Source organism: Rousettus aegyptiacus, unplaced genomic scaffold (genome assembly GCF_014176215.1).
Source record: "Rousettus aegyptiacus isolate mRouAeg1 unplaced genomic scaffold, mRouAeg1.p scaffold_m13_p_12, whole genome shotgun sequence".
Taxonomy (NCBI): Eukaryota; Metazoa; Chordata; class Mammalia; order Chiroptera; family Pteropodidae; genus Rousettus; species Rousettus aegyptiacus.
In genome coordinates, this window is record NW_023416287.1 from 66,797,599 (window position 1) to 66,813,750 (window position 16,152).

The window sequence follows — 16,152 nt, forward strand, 5'->3', positions numbered from 1 at the left end:
AGCACTAATTCATTTGAATCTCATAATAACCATATAAAGCAGGTGTAATTATTATCCCTATTTCGCAAACGAGGAAACTGAGGTACAGAGAGGTAAAATGCTTTGCCTAATGTCACTGATTAAGTGGTGAGGCCAGAATTTTAATTCAGGCAATCTAGTTTCAGAGTCCCTACTCTACCACAAAGCTAAACTGCCTCTCAAAGTGTTCACTGATCTAAGACCAAAGTCAGCCAACAAAAATTTCTAACCACAGGTCAGTGTTTTGGGCCTTCTATCTTCAACATATAAAAATATTTTCATTTATAACTTGGAATATATCCTTAAAAATTTTGCAGAAGAAACAAAGCCGAGAGCCAAAACAAGAAATGACAAGTCTGTAAAAAACACTACAGGCTGAAAAACTAAGATAATAAAGATGCATAATTAACATTATTAATTACATGAGAATATGATGAACAAATCCAAGATTAAGTATGGATGATGTTAAAAAAAAAAAAAGAGAGAGATCTGTAGTCCCAAAATTAGCAAAAGAAAAAAAAAAAAGCCAATACAACATTGTCAAAAAGATGTACTCTGTATTAAAGAATAAAAAATGTAGACTCATTATATATTTTACTTTTCTCACTGAATTGATCCTTAGCTTCTTTCTCAGAGCCCATACTTTCATCTAACATATACTTTCGAATATTTACTTGCACAATTTCTAAACACATTGATTAGGAAGAGTAAAAGGGAGCAAAAAATGCTTTAAGCAGTCATTGCCAGCAATAAAAAAAATATAAGTAGCTTTTCAACAAAGAAATACATAAAAAGTAGACAGTAGCTAATTAAACAGTATTTTATATTTGCATTAAATAGGCCCAAATACCCCTGTAGACTTCGCCAAGCTTCAGAGGCATGATTATTTTACAGTTGTTATGGACATTTATACTGCTGATTCTCCTATAATAAGTCACTTTAACAAGGCAAACTGTACCTGCTGGACCCTCAGCAGCACAGAAGATCCAGGGACCACGATAACAAAAGGGGTACTAGATGGTGGTGCTGGTATGCTGGCAAACTAGAAGCAAGTTTCAATCAGGTCTGGGCTGACTTGGCAAACTTACAAAACTCTAGCACTAATAAATCCTCTGATTCTGATTCTCTTCTGACTTATGCCAGAGCTGTAGAGTTTGTGAAATAGCCAAGTAAAAGCTATAAGTCCCTTTTTCAATAGAGATCCATAAAAATTCTGACAAAACAATTCCCACTCCCAGCATTAGACAAATAGGCTGTAAGCACAACAGAAAACAACAGCAACAACAAAAAACCATGGGAAATACTAAAGGAAAATGATAGAAATGAAAAAAAAAATGATGAGAAAAGATGAGCAATGTGGAGTAGATTCAGAAGAGTCAATATATATGTAATAGAAATTTAAGGAGAAACTACAAAAAATTGAGAAACAAAAATAAAAGGCAATTTAGGTCTTCCCAACAAAAGGGTACATTAAACATCAAGCAAAATTAATGAAAGACTGATAATCGAGATATATGCCAAAGTGTTAAATGTATAGGAAAGGGGAAAAAAATACAGTAACTACACCAAGAGAAAAAAGTGACCCAAGAATTCATTATTTAGCCAAGCTACTGTTCATGAGTGAGCAGAAATGACAGCTACTCTCAGACATGCGAGGCCTTTTACTACTTTTGTGACCTGTATACACCTTTGTTCTTTATTTTGATGTAGTTGACTGGAATAACTTTTCAAATAAAATTTTTAATGATAAATGCAGAAATAATGATAATCATTTAAAAAATAAATAAGAGGGCTATTATTCTAAATTATACATATTCAATATCAATAGTGGGTTGTGATTTTATTTTTATTCTGGATTTTTGATATCTTCCACATATTCCCCAATGCATGAAAGTGCATACATGTGTCTCTGTATGTGTACAAATACACATATATAGTATATACTTGAATACTTGTGCAAAATTTCTTAAAAAGGTATAAAAAATAAATTTCTAGCAATTGTCCAGAAAATGAAAAAGACTACTCTAAAGCAGTGTTCTCCCTTCACATCAGAAACATCAAGCAGAAGCTAGTTAACCTAACATCTTTTGGTAATGTTCTAGAATAATTTCCAGAACTAAGTAGATTAGATGATCTCTAAACTTTTTTTTTTTTTAAGGTGAGGCAACCCTTGGTTGACCTCACAAATTGCAAAGACCTTGTCAGCTTACAATCCCTATTCTTTTTTATTTTTTTTATCCCTACAGCACCTGGTCTTCCTAGGTGGTCTCCCATCCAAGTACTAACCAGGCTCGACCCTGCTTAGCTTCAGAGATCAGACGGGATGGAGCTTGTTCAGCGTGGCATGGCCATAGACCAAACTCTTTCTAGTAATAAATATCATCAACCTAAAACTGTACCATAATTTTACACCACCAAAAAACCCCCAAATTGATTAAAAAATTGACAAAGGATCCGAAAAGATACTTCAAAAAAGATAAGACAAATGGCCAACAAGCATGTGAAAAGATGCTCGGTATCACTAATTATTAGGGAAATCAAAACCACAATGAGATACTGCCTGAACAACCATTAGGATGGCTACTATTAACAAAGAGAAAAACAAGTGTTGGCAAGAATGTGGAGAAAATGGAACCCTGTCCTGTGCACTGTTGAGAATGTAAAATAGATGGTATGCTGGTTTCTTAAAAAGTTGAAAATAGGATTACCACACAATCCAACACATGAAAAACAAAACAAAGTTCTTCCTCTCATAGACCTCACATTCTAGTGGTTGGTAGAAGTGACAAATAAGTACCCAAACTTAAAAAATTTCAAATAGTGATAAGTACAAGAAAGGAAAAATAAAAAACAAAAAACAAAATAATAATGTAATACATTGGGAGAGAAAAGGGCAAAGAAAGAGTAGGGGGAACCAAATGAAAGAGGCAAAGGACTCTGAAGAGGTGACACATGAACATAAACCTGAATGAAAAAAGGAACTCAGATAAGTGAAGATCAGGAACAGAGCATTCCAGCCACTCTGTTAGCCATTAGCAAAGCAAAAACTCTGTTATGAGAACAGGCTTCACCTGCGTGAAGAGTAAAACGGATGTTTGTGAGATGGTACAAGTAGAGATTAAATGGAGACTCATGACTAGTGATCTTGGGTTACATATAGAGTTTAAAATAAGATCCCAAAGTGTAATGGGAAAAAATGAAAAGTTTTTATCATGAGACCTGAGTTTTTCTTACCCGTGTTGTTCAAGAACGAACTGTATAGTTTTATTTAATAAAACACCAAAGGTCTTCCATTTAAAAAAGCTGAACTCATGTTTATCTCTATTCCCTCCAAAAAAGCCACTAAATTAATAATTTATAAAGGCAGAAACCCACAAAGACGGATAAGAAGGAACCACAGTACATATGTCGAGAAACTTTTGAAAGATGGGAAGAACTGAAACAAGGAATAATGACCAAAAGTAATGTAATTCGTCCTGAGAAACTTTGGATAAGCTCACAACTTTGAGGTACCAGGCTCCCTGAAATGTAATGGTGAATCTTAAGGTTGACAATAAGGATCAGATGAAAAATCTTTATAACAGTCTGTGAAAACGCTTGTCCCATAGAGCCAAAAAATTGGGGATAAGAAACCAAGGCCAAGATCTGCAATTGGAGATCCGAACACAAAATAAGAAGTAGCTCACTGATTTGAAAAAAGATCTCCTGTTATCTACCCAGCAGATCTAACTTCTCTGGAGAAAATGGATGGCCCAGTAGAGAAAACCTATAGATAATGATATTTGGGAATTATCAAAGACAATAATCTAGTACAATCTTACTGTAAGTCAGATTGGTAACATGTACCAAGTCTTTAACATGAATCAGCAATTTCATCTTTAGGAATTTATCACAAGAGATAACGATAATATATGAGTAAAGAGTTAACTATAGAGATGTTCACTGTGGTACTGTTTATAATGTTAAAGCAATAGAAACACAAGTCATTAAAGAACACACAGCAGTTAAATTATGACACAATCATACGTTAAGAAGGAAAAGTGACATATGATGCTTGTAATATATCACATGAAAAGGACAGTATGCAAAATACATGGAGCCAATACACAGTACCTAAGCCTTTTGCTTATGTAGTTTTCCTATGATGAAAATAAATTTACTTGTATAATCAACAAAAATAAGTAAAAGATTACACAATTCTTCAAAAATGAATAAATTAACCATTAAAAATTTTTGGCTTAACAATATTCAGATCTCAAAAAAGAACCATTAAGAAGCTAGTTACATCTGTTTCTCTGAAAAATCCATACAGATCCATCATATCAAATTATTTCTAAATTTAATCAATATGATTTCAATGAAAAAACAGAGTAAAATGTAAAGAAATAACTAAATCACAGATGACTGATTATGGAATCAGTTCCCCATATTCTTACAACTACACCTTGAATAATATTTGTAAAATAATAAATCGATAAACATTAAAAAGCTACATGCAGATAATAATACCTTCAGCAATAGATTTTGGATTTGCATTTTCAGTTTTATATATATATATAAAATCATTTTTATTTCCTATATTAAAAGAGCATGACATCATAAATTTCTAATCATTAAATTTCTCACGCAAAGCATTTAAAAAAATGGAACAAACATTTTGAAAAACACAAGTTTTATAGAAGTAAGCAATCTTGAAAAACCTGGAAAATACTATCTAGCAGATAGAGGGACAGACAGCAAAAGCAAACGATATGTCCAAAAACAGGGAAGAGGCCAAGTAAATTAAGTGTCTACTTAGTTGTCAACTGTAATTGAAAAATAATTTAATAAAAACGATCTATTTGGCAAAATGCTGACATTTAATATTAAGTATGAAGAAAAATATGTATAAAATAAGTGGAATGTAAAAACTCATGCAATCATGATTAGTTAAAATCATGGATGCAAACAATACTGAAAAGTAATATAAACAAAAATCTACTATGTAATTTGAGGTAAGTCAAATGGTCCAGTAGAAAAGGGACTACATTCCTGTGTATATGTAGGAATTATGTGAGAGAAATGGCATTTCACAACATAGCAAAAGACTGAGTTATTAATTAATCATTAATCGATAAATGGTGAGAGGTCATTTACTACCACTTTCAAACAGTTAGATCCCAACATTATACATACCATGAACAAAAAAATCCTACTGGATAACATTAGGAAAAAAAAAAACTATAAAAAATTAGCACAGTATTTTTATAGTTATGAATTTAGAAGGTTAATTATATCCAGAAAGCTCAGAATCTATAACGGCAAAGACAAATATTAACACACAAACTTAGAACCAAACAGAAAAGTAATGAAAAGATACAGGATATTTAAAGAAATAAAACAGCTAATATGTTTTAAGAGATGATCAAACTGAGTGAACAAAATAATAATTTTTAACCTATTAGATAAGTAAAAATTTAAAAGATCATTGACATTCACTGTGGGCAAGATTGTACAGGAAAAGATACACTCATACTGCAAGGAATTTAAAAATGCAGAATCTTATATTGCCTTTGAATTAGCTATTCTATTCTACTTCTGGAAATCAATCCTGCAGAGATTCTTGCACAACTATACAGACCTGATATCATCAGGTATTCTCTATAGTACTTCATATAATGCACAAACTAGTAAAAGCAACTCAATGGATAGAATCTGATACCATGAGAAGAGGGACAGACTTAAATACACTAAACAAACAATATTCATACAATGAATACTAGGCCCTCATTTTTTAAAATGAGGTAAATCTGAATATATTAATGCAAGACCGCAAAAGATGAACACTCTCCTCTCATCCTGAATTTTAGAACTTGGAACTATGGCTGATTTCTCCTTTAAGGGTCATCAAATTGGGATTTCCAGAAAACCAATTTTCTATGGAAACCTAGCAATTCAAAATAGATCAAAGTACTATGAGATAGGTATTTTATAAAAGCATGTTTCCTTATATCTACTACATCATGAAAAAAAAGTATTCAAAATTGAGCAAAGATATGGAAGAATTTCTGATCTCTATATTGCCTCTTCTCCAAAAACATCAAAATCAAAATGTCATTTTTAAGTTCTCTATCCATGAATACCTTCTAAAATAATCTAGGTGAATAATAATTTATGCAATAATTTCAGCTTCTGAATGGTGAAATATAAGATTCCCATAGTGATCTATGAAACAGAGTTTCTAAATATAAATTAGATTTATCCATAGTCTATTTTAAATTATCTACTTAATAACCAGGTAAAATTAGCCACAAGTTTCAAAAAAATTTCCAAAAGTTTAAAAAACACTTCATGTTTCCATTCATAACAAATGCTAAAATAGTAGCCTCCTTAAGAAATATGAAATAGCCAATTCCTGAACTGATACTTTAAATTTATGTCTCATTAAAAAAATAAACAGAAAACAATGACACATTATTACCTGGTCAATCACAGTTGATGTTCAAAAGTGTGATCCTTAAAACTACTTGATGTATCACAGCTGATATGGTAAGTATAAATCTTGACCTCTTAAGTCTCAACTTTAAAGTGATGCCACTTAGTACAAATAATGTCTACATATATCAAATCATTTTCTTATTTTCTGACAAAGGCATGACTTAGTCATAATTGATAACCTACAAAGAGTTCTATGGAATAACTTCCTAGTTTATTGAAAACCTAAATATTTATTTGTAAAAAATGCTGAACATAATTTAGGTGATTTCTTTATGATAAAATCCAGACAGGCTGGGGGAAAAAAGGTCCTAGAAGACTTTATTTCAAGGCAGTGATTACCTCTGAGGAAGGAGGAAGCAGAAACAGTTGAAGAGATCAAGTTTTGCTGTAATCTTAAATTTAAGTAAAAATGAAAAGTATGTCTTTTTGGAAACAAATTCCCTGGATTCTAAACAATTCACTATCTCACTGTGACCTTGGGCAAGATATTTAATCTCTGTGCCTCAGTTTCCTTACCTTTAAAATGGGGATAATTCTTAAATGAGTGATGTGCTTAGAATAGTACCTGACACATGGTAAATGTTATTGTTGTTATCATCAGCCTTACCACCTATAACTATCAACTATGAAATCTAGTTGGAAGGTATTGGGAGGAAGGGGTGGGAGGTGGTATCTGATTTATTTTCTACACTTACATTTCAAACATAAATTCTATTTTTGTAACCAGCGAGAAAGCAGTATAGAGTAGAATAACAAAGTTGCAGTCTTCAAATTTCAAAAACATGAGACAATACAGGCTTTGGAGTTTGATATTTATTTTTAGCAGGAAGAATATGCTAATGATGATGACACCGTTAGAAGATACGCCCATGTCCAATACCTGCAACAGAAGCTAAACAGAAGTTAAAGAAACCATACCAAAGACTAAAGACAAAAATTGTATGACATTACTTACCCTTAATTCTGCTAATAATAAAACAAGTAACAACATGTTTAAGAAAAGTTCCAACTACAAAATCAAAAACTGTCAAGTTAACTATTAAAAGCATCTTTTAAAAAAATTCTATCTTTTCCTTTCTAAATAGAATTGGGCAACCTCTCTAAAAGTCGAGCATGGTGGCAACAACTACGCTCTGAAGATGTATATGTGAGCAGAGGAGGAACAAACTGAAAACAAGAAATGCTAAATTCAGAGCTAAGAATTCGTGGTGGGAGAGCTCTGCTGCTAGTACTTAATCAAGTAGCTGCTCTCACGGGCAGAAATAGCGACCACCTCTGGCACAGAGATTGCTGAAATAAGAACTAAACATTAATAAATAAAAGCAACTTAATTGAGGCAATGTCATAACTTACCTATAAATTTCAGAGAACTGTCTCTAAATAAAGAGATCCAGACACATTAGAAATTCTCCTACATAAGAAATTGCTATATAGTAAACAATTTAAACAAGAACTAATCAAATGAAAGATTCTTTTAAAATAAAACCACTTCTGACAATGGCTACACTGATCAGAGGAAATATGAGTTTCTTTCTTTTATTTTTACCTCTGCACCTCCAGACTTTTCATCGACAGTATCAATCACCACTCAATTTAAAGAAGCCATTTCTTTTTACCTAAGGGTTTGTATGAGTTGGGAGTGGGGTGAGAATATGTTAAGCAACAGACTCAAGGGTGAAAAAAAAGAAGTAACGTGAAGACTACATTCCTGAGCAAAACTGATGAACTGCTGAGAAACAGAGAGACTGGAACTAACAGACCCAACACAAATTCTATGCCCCAAAGTCTTAATTTCTTAACTGGAAAGACTGCATGTACTCAGAACAGGAATTAATTAAATCCAACCATAATTTACTGTACTTAACACCAGACTTTATACCAACTGCTATTTCACCATTAATTTTCTTCTTGAAAAATAAAGATTCAAGCTCATAATATAAATAGGTGTTACTGGAATAACTTTTAAATGCAACTAATTCGGCTAATTTCAAATTTCTAAATTTACTTAGGTAGGCTGATTTGATTCAAGTAGAAAGAAACTCATTAACAGAAGGAGTAAATTACTTGTGGGCCACTGTCTAAAAAGGTCTATGTCAAAAAAAAAAAAAAAAAGCAAAATGTGCAGAAACATTCAGATAGTTTAAAATTCCTACCAAAAAAAATAAAGTCAGTAAGCACTAAAGAAGTTAAAGGTTACGCACTTCCAATTTATGCTCTTTCTCTGCAAGGGCTTCCTTTTGACAACGAAGAAAATCTGCTAACATTCGAGTGAGTTGCTTCCTATCATCTATTTCAGCCGCCAATCTGCCGTTGTAATCTGCCAGCAACATACAAGCATCTTCTACCATTTTAGAGAGCCTTTCTCCAGATTCTTTATCTAAGAAAAGCACAAAACAAAATTATTACACAACAAAAACAATGCCATATGCTGTTCCCTCACTAAAAAAGTTCAGATCATGTTTTCTCTTCTTACCTGTTATTTTATCTAGTAGGGATACTTCTTGGACTTCTACAGGCAAAGAAGCTATCCTCTGATGAACTGCTGCATCACCTGAAGCAGCATTTTCTAGATCTTGTAATGCTCTAACGAGATCTAGAGTCTAAAAAGTTACATAACTTTAGAACCAAAAATAAATGAAGCTTAAACAAATACAAGCCTTTAAGTTTACTTCATATTTCTTTACCCTTATGAGATTTTTACTAGTTCCAAGTTTCAAATATAAACTTCTTTCTAAGACACTCCATTTCTTTTGCACATTAAGGAAAAGAAGCTATACTATATTAGTTACTGGAAATATATAAATTGGAAACATAAATGGGACATGGCCCTTGGCCATGAGGAATTCATATTCTAGTGATGGAGACAGAGTGATAGCATAAAAATAATTATCTGACTATTAAACTGATGTGATTGATTTACATGCCGAATACACATAACAGTAAAAGGGAAGGCAGGCTATAACTTCAACCTGGAGAATACAAGTTTTATGTAGGATATATTCATTATATCATCATTATTCATGAGGATTTTTAAATATGAAACTGAATATTGGGTGTGGAGGATACATATTATCGTCTACCACAACATAAAAGAGTCTCCCAGATTCCATTTCTAAATGATATAATTCAAGTAAAAGAAAAACGTAGTTCTGAAATATGTTTTAATATGGTGTTTTTTGACTATTCTATGGTTTGTTAATAAAATCATTAAAATATTACAAAGTTCCATATATCTGATGACTAATATTTACATTAATGCTTAATTAACTGCTACAGAAATTATTTCAGAATATTTTAATTGCATTGTTTCATATACCAGCTATAAGGAGAGAAGGGCAAGTCTTTGCTGGTGACTCACAATTTATAATGTCTATAAACTCAGTCCAAAGAAAAATGAGTAAATTTTTATTAGTCTCCAACCCCACCCCACCTTCATTTTCCCCCCTTTTTTCCTTAACCTCTAAAACTAGATCCTGGAACACTAGGAAATTACACGCATACTTGAAAAACAGGAAATTATTAATTCTGTGTATATATTAAGATGACACTAATAGCCAGTAATTAATTTTTCTTTATGCTATTCCCTTACAAAAAAATGCTATCACTGGTGGGCTTTGGCCTTCCTGTCAGATTCTTTCTGCCTCCCTAGTGCTAATACTGATATCAATCCACAGTTCTAAGCAGTAATTTGTACATTTCTTTCAAGCTCCTTTCATGGGGAAAAGAGCTCGACCCAACCTCTGTTTTCATGCAGTGAGTTCAGGTCCAATCCTACAACTTACATGGAGCACTATGACTTCTTGTTAGTTACTCTCTAGGATACTAATTTCTGGCAACCATGTCTGCTTCTAGATAAAAGTTCAGTAGGAACCAGGCTCTAGCTCATATATTAAGTTTCTGTACCATTTCTAGCCCACCATGATATTTACCTTTTAAGAGTATGGCTATGTCTTCATTTTCTCCTTTAAAATTTTATCTGTCCCTCCTATATGTTTGAAACATAGAAGGAGGAAGCTTTAAGACTCAATGCCCACATAATTAAAAGTTAAAAATGTCTTTAAGGAATAATCTAATGGTTAAGGAATGCTATACTACACCAATCTGGGAGGACATGGAATACTAAATTAGTGACTTTAATCCACCTTATTTTTACCATGGAACTACATGGTTCTATTACAGTTACATACAACTACATAAATATGTATTTGTTACTCTAACACTTGTTTTTAAATGTTTAAAAGCGAAAATACTTAAAGGGGCAGTGTTTATTTCTAGGAATGGAATTTTTAGTGTACTTAAATCATACAACAAATAAATGTTTTATTTATTTAAAAGGAAACTGTCAGGGGTCAAATATATGGTGATGGAAGGAGATTTGACTTTGGGCGGTGAACACACAGTTCAATATACATATGACATATACAGGATTGTACACTTGAAACATATAATTTTATTAACCAATGTCACCCCAATAAATTTACTTTAAAAAAATAGAAAGAAACTGTTTAAATGGTAGATATCTTACCAGATCTAATCATATTAAGCATCACAAATCCTCTATCTATGTGAAACATGACTGCCTAATATAAAATACATAACATGTTTCATTAAACACAAGCAATCTGTTAATCAGAAAATATAATAATCATGTAGCTTCTTTCTTATACAGAGAACAATAATACAAATCAATTTACAACAGTAAAACAGTGAAACTAATAAAGCTTGGTGGCCATATGAAGTAATAATAATAATGTAACTCCCTTAACAGAAAAAAACTTCTACCTGTGGTGGTTCACTTGGAGATCCCAGAGAGGAACAATTTTCATTTTCATCCACCTTTATCTGTTCATAAGTTCGCTTCCTAGGTTTCTTATCGCCATCTGAATTGAAAGAACATTTAAGTTTTAATGAAAAAAATACATTTTAATGAAGAGATCATGATAAAAGTCTATATACTTACACAGAGCTTGCTTAAGTTGTTCTAATACATCATTTTCATAAACGGACCTTTCTTCCCAAATAGATAACACTCTTCCAAGGTGCTTCTTACAACTTTCATCAGTTTCACTAAAGAAAACGTAAAAATATTTTATTTTTATAAGTAAAAATATTCTATTTTTATAAGTAAAAATATATTGTGCTATTGAAAAGGCAATGGTGATTTTAAATACAATCAGACATTCATGCCCTGGAAAAAACTGTCCAAATGTTTACTAAGCACCATTATGTGATAGGCAGTTTAGGGGTGCAGTGATTAAGACAGACATATTCCCTGCTTCCCTTAAAGAGCTTACAGATATATTACAGACATATTATTAAACAAAAAATTATTTAAAAAATACAAAGGTGTTGGTACCAGTTTCTAGGAGTTTACAAAGAAGCTACCCCAAACATAATATGGGATGAACATTAGGTTAAGGAATATTTCTCATAGGTGATTTTTAAAGTTATTTAACAAATATCGATCAATGCACCATCTTTGACATGGGAGATACAAATGGGAGCTTTATGGCAGCTATTATTTATAAGTACCACAAAAGAGAACGAGGTGTTAAAAACAGGCATAACAGAGAGGCCTGGCCCAGCTTCAAAAGATCAGAAAGGGGGTCTGAGGAATTGATATTTAATCTGAGATCTGAAGACTGGATACACAAGGAAGTGGGAAACAGACTAATCCTAGCCATTTCCCACCACCTTCGTCAATATCACTATAGACTGAGCCACTATTATCTCTTGCCTGGATTTTTTAACACTCTTCTCATTGGTCTCCTAGACTTTACTCTTTCACTATTTCTCTATCTTTGTAAACCAAATCATACTGCCCTCAATCTTTGAAGAGCTGCCACTCATACCATGAATAAACCCAATATCCCTATCCTGGGCCATAAAATGGACCCGTTCTACTTCCTGGCTCTCTCTCAGTCCACATTCCCTAAATTATTTCTCCCATACAAATCTCCTTGCTGATTTTCAAACATGCCTAGCATAGAGCTGTCTCACATGGCTCATTTTTTTTCATTTCCTTTAATCTCTGTTCAAATGCCACCACCTCAAAATAGTAATTTCTTATCTTATGATATAACTAAGCACCATCACACTCTCTAGTTCTTTCTCAGCTTTATGTTTCTTCATAGTCATTATCTTTTGACATTATAATATATATTCACTTCGTTATCTAGTTATTATCTGTGTTATCCACTGAAATGCAAGCTCCACTAGAACAGATCTTTGTTTTGTTCATTACTGTAGCCTCAGGGCCTAGCACATAGTAGGCAGTCGATAGTATTTTACTGAATTTTTGGGAGAGGTGACATATATAAAAGCCATAAGCCAGAAAGAAAAGAGGTTCAGTTAGCTTAAACTGTAGACTACAGAGTATGTTGTGCATGGAAGAAATGTGAGACAGAACTCTGAAGAGGTAGACAGGGCCATGAAGAAATACCTTAACTCTTGCTCAGGACATTAGACCTGATGTCTGGGACAAATGAGAACCATTCAAAGGCATGGGAGGGTTATGACCAGCTCTGCAACTCTGAGTACAGTTTCCTAAAAGGATTAAACAACACTGGAGGAGACTACAATTATGCAGAAATGACATTAAGGTAACTGGAATGGAAAGAAATCTAAAAAACTGAGGGAACTATATATAGTATATGGGCTAAAGGGAGTGAAAGAAAGGAGAGTGTGATATATTGTAAATCACAATATCGCAGAAGGTTAAAGATGACACCTAACTTCTCAACTGAGTTACTGAATAGATGGAGGTGCCATTCACTGAGAGAATGAAACCTTGAGGAAAAGCAAGTTTGACAGGGAGCAAAGACATAATGAGTTCAATATCAGACAAAGTAAGTTTAAGATGTTTGGAGGAATATAACTAGAAATTCAATAGGCAATTGGACAGAGAAGTCTAAAAGAAAAGACATCTCAATTGTACTGTATGGCTGTGAGTTATTAGGATATGTATGATAAATACAGAGGGCAAGAATATTACCCCTGTTTCCCAAAGAGAGCCTAAGACTGAACTCTATGACATATATCAGCATCTGAAAAGATGGTAAAAAGCAGTATCTAAATTGAGGAACAAATAATATTTATTTAAGAAGGTAACATACAGCAAAATTTCATACTAATTTTCAAAAAATGCATCCACTATGACTAAAACAACAGGGCATACGGCTAATACATTTTCATCTTTAAAATGTTCAATACAAATCATCATTCACCATTGAATTCTATAACTTAGACTGATTTAATAGTCTATCCCAGGAGTGTTCATCCAGTAACCTACAAAATATTTGCATATATTTAGAAATAAACAGTTAAAAAGGACATAACCTGAAGTATAGACTCCTACCCTCGGAATTTTTCTGCAGCAAAATTTGTCAACAGGTTTATGATTCTTTTAAATAAATATTCTGTATTTCCAAAACATTTAAAAATGTTATGACATATACATACACACTAGAAAACTTTAAAATCATTATAAACAATTTGATGAAACAGGGTAATAAGTTTATCCAGAAATATCAGCTGTAAGACTGATAACTTGATAAGCAAGCAAAATTTCAATTTAACACCTTCATTCATTCTTAATAAAGTTTGGTCCAATTTGGCAGTTGTATTTGGTCTCTTCTAAGAAAGCTGTACAAGCACTCCAAATGCCCAACTCAGCAACAGCTCAAAAAAAATTTCCTCCACACAAAATATTCAACACACTTACAACAAATGCCATTTATAGGTAAGTCTTTTCAAATGAAAACTTCAAAGAAGTACATTCCCTTGTTTTTATTTTATGGCTTAAGGCAAATTTTAGCAAAAGGGCATATGCATTTAAAACAGATTAGCTAGTACCCAAAACAATTATCATACCTTGACACATGCTTAAATGCCTCCACTATAACTGGTGCAAAATCTTTTGTAAACTCTGGCCCCTTCCTTTTGCTGTTCTGAATGACATCGTTGGCTAGGTAGAGAAAAGTAAGCTTCCTGTTTGGTTTGGCTGAAAAATAAAATAAAAAATTTAAATTTACTTAAAATATCCTCACTTAACTTGGACAAACTTTCTTAATACCTAAATTAAGCAGTCTGAGAACTATAAAACCTAACCTTTATTTATTATGTTCAATTCTAGCTTTTCATTCTATAACCAAAGCTATCAATAGTCACTATTCTTTTATTCACTGGGATAACTACTCTATAGTTTCTGGAGATTAATCATGTGAGGAAAAAAGAGAACTCAAGAGGCAAAAAGAGAACTCAAGGTAGTCAATGATGTAGCTTTCCGTTTCCTTGCAGTTTTACTAAGTTGCCCAAACTACTTTTTCTTGATTGCTATCTTTATCGCTATTCCCAAATAGTTTTACATACTGAAATCCACATATCTGTGTAAAAATGCATCTCTGTGACTCCATCCTGTATGAAATTTTATTAAAACTAGTAAGCACTATATGAGATACAGCCATTTATAAATAAGATGGTGATTGGTCATGTTATTAAGATGGCATCCTAAACCTTAAATTGCATTTAATGTCCATGTTGATTTAAATACCAATTTTTAAGTTACTGTGAAACAAAAAGGGTATAACATGTAAAACAGGTTGAAAGAGACATCAATCAATTACATATTTTTTGTTTATGAAATAAATATTTGCCAAGCTAATATGAGTAAATGTTAAGGAGACCAGATGGGCAAAGTTTAGATTTTTTTTCCCCTTTGGTTTACAATGACCTTTAAATAACTGAATTCATCTTGACAAAAACATGTCCCTACTCACTATATTCTGTGGGCATAAGTCATCTAGCTAGAAGAGCAGATAAGATTTCAACAGTTGTGGTTACTATATTAAGTGGCATAGTAGTATTAAATGTAACTCAAACAAGATCCATATACATAAAGTTAGTTAAACAGAATCTTTTATACTATTTTCATAATATAATTTTACTAGAATTAAACTTAAATCACTGTCAAACAATTATATTCAGAAACATCATACTTTGTGGGATCCACATTACAATGTAGAAGATTTACAGTCAGAACTGATAACCCAGTGCACTATTCGTGTGGGGTAGCTTATTGGATTGAAGGGAAAAATTTGGGCAGGCTGCAATTGGACCTTTAGATTTGAGTATTAGATTTAAAATTTAAGCATTCGACATATTAAAAAACACTTCTGAGTTTACATCTTCCTTGAGGGAAAACTACCAACCCAACCTTCTCACAAGAAACTGTAAAATACTGAGTCACAACTGATCAGATTTTACAAACCTGTGCTGTCCTTTGTATAAACTGGTATGCCTGTCTAAATCTGCCACCCACAACTTTTCATGCTTTTGAAAGTCGCAGGCTCAGAATAAAGATGAGGAAGAAACTGTATGTAGTAAGAGACCACCTTCTGATTCGTCCACCTCTTGCCTGGTTAAATAAACCACAAATTACAACTGGTTAAGGTACCAAAACCCTTTCCCATGAAGATGGTAATAACTGTACTTTTCCAAGATTCAACCCTTTTTATTACATACCCTGCCCAAAGCAAATCCCACCCCCCAAAAAGGCAGATATTATTTAATCCAAATATTTGCTTTCTCATCATTAAACTGGGTTTAAAAACTCAAATTTAAAAATTTTATCATTATTGCCTAATTGGGAGACTCCCT

At 32.7% G+C, this 16,152-nt stretch overlaps 1 protein-coding gene and 1 pseudogene across 2 annotated transcripts in view; both read right to left on the reverse strand.

The window, feature by feature from the left end:
- The window catches only part of RPRD1A (regulation of nuclear pre-mRNA domain containing 1A), a 59,908-nt gene that overhangs the window by 22,850 nt on the left and 20,906 nt on the right, over positions 1–16,152 (reverse strand). Inside the window, exons 2-7 of one of the 2 annotated variants that reach the window (XM_016127296.2) lie at positions 14,368–14,497; positions 11,456–11,562; positions 11,278–11,375; positions 8,969–9,095; positions 8,697–8,872; positions 3,957–7,375 (exon numbers count right to left, since the gene is read on the reverse strand). In XM_016127296.2, the coding sequence (XP_015982782.1) occupies positions 7,187–7,375; positions 8,697–8,872; positions 8,969–9,095; positions 11,278–11,375; positions 11,456–11,562; positions 14,368–14,497 (827 nt within the window). In that variant the 3' untranslated portion in view covers positions 3,957–7,186. Of the gene's footprint in view, positions 1–3,956; positions 7,376–8,696; positions 8,873–8,968; positions 9,096–11,277; positions 11,376–11,455; positions 11,563–14,367; positions 14,498–16,152 lie in introns of those variants that run through there. The other variant, XM_016127297.2, reaches the window with a different exon arrangement.
- LOC118610492 lies at positions 2,256–2,374 on the reverse strand (annotated as a pseudogene).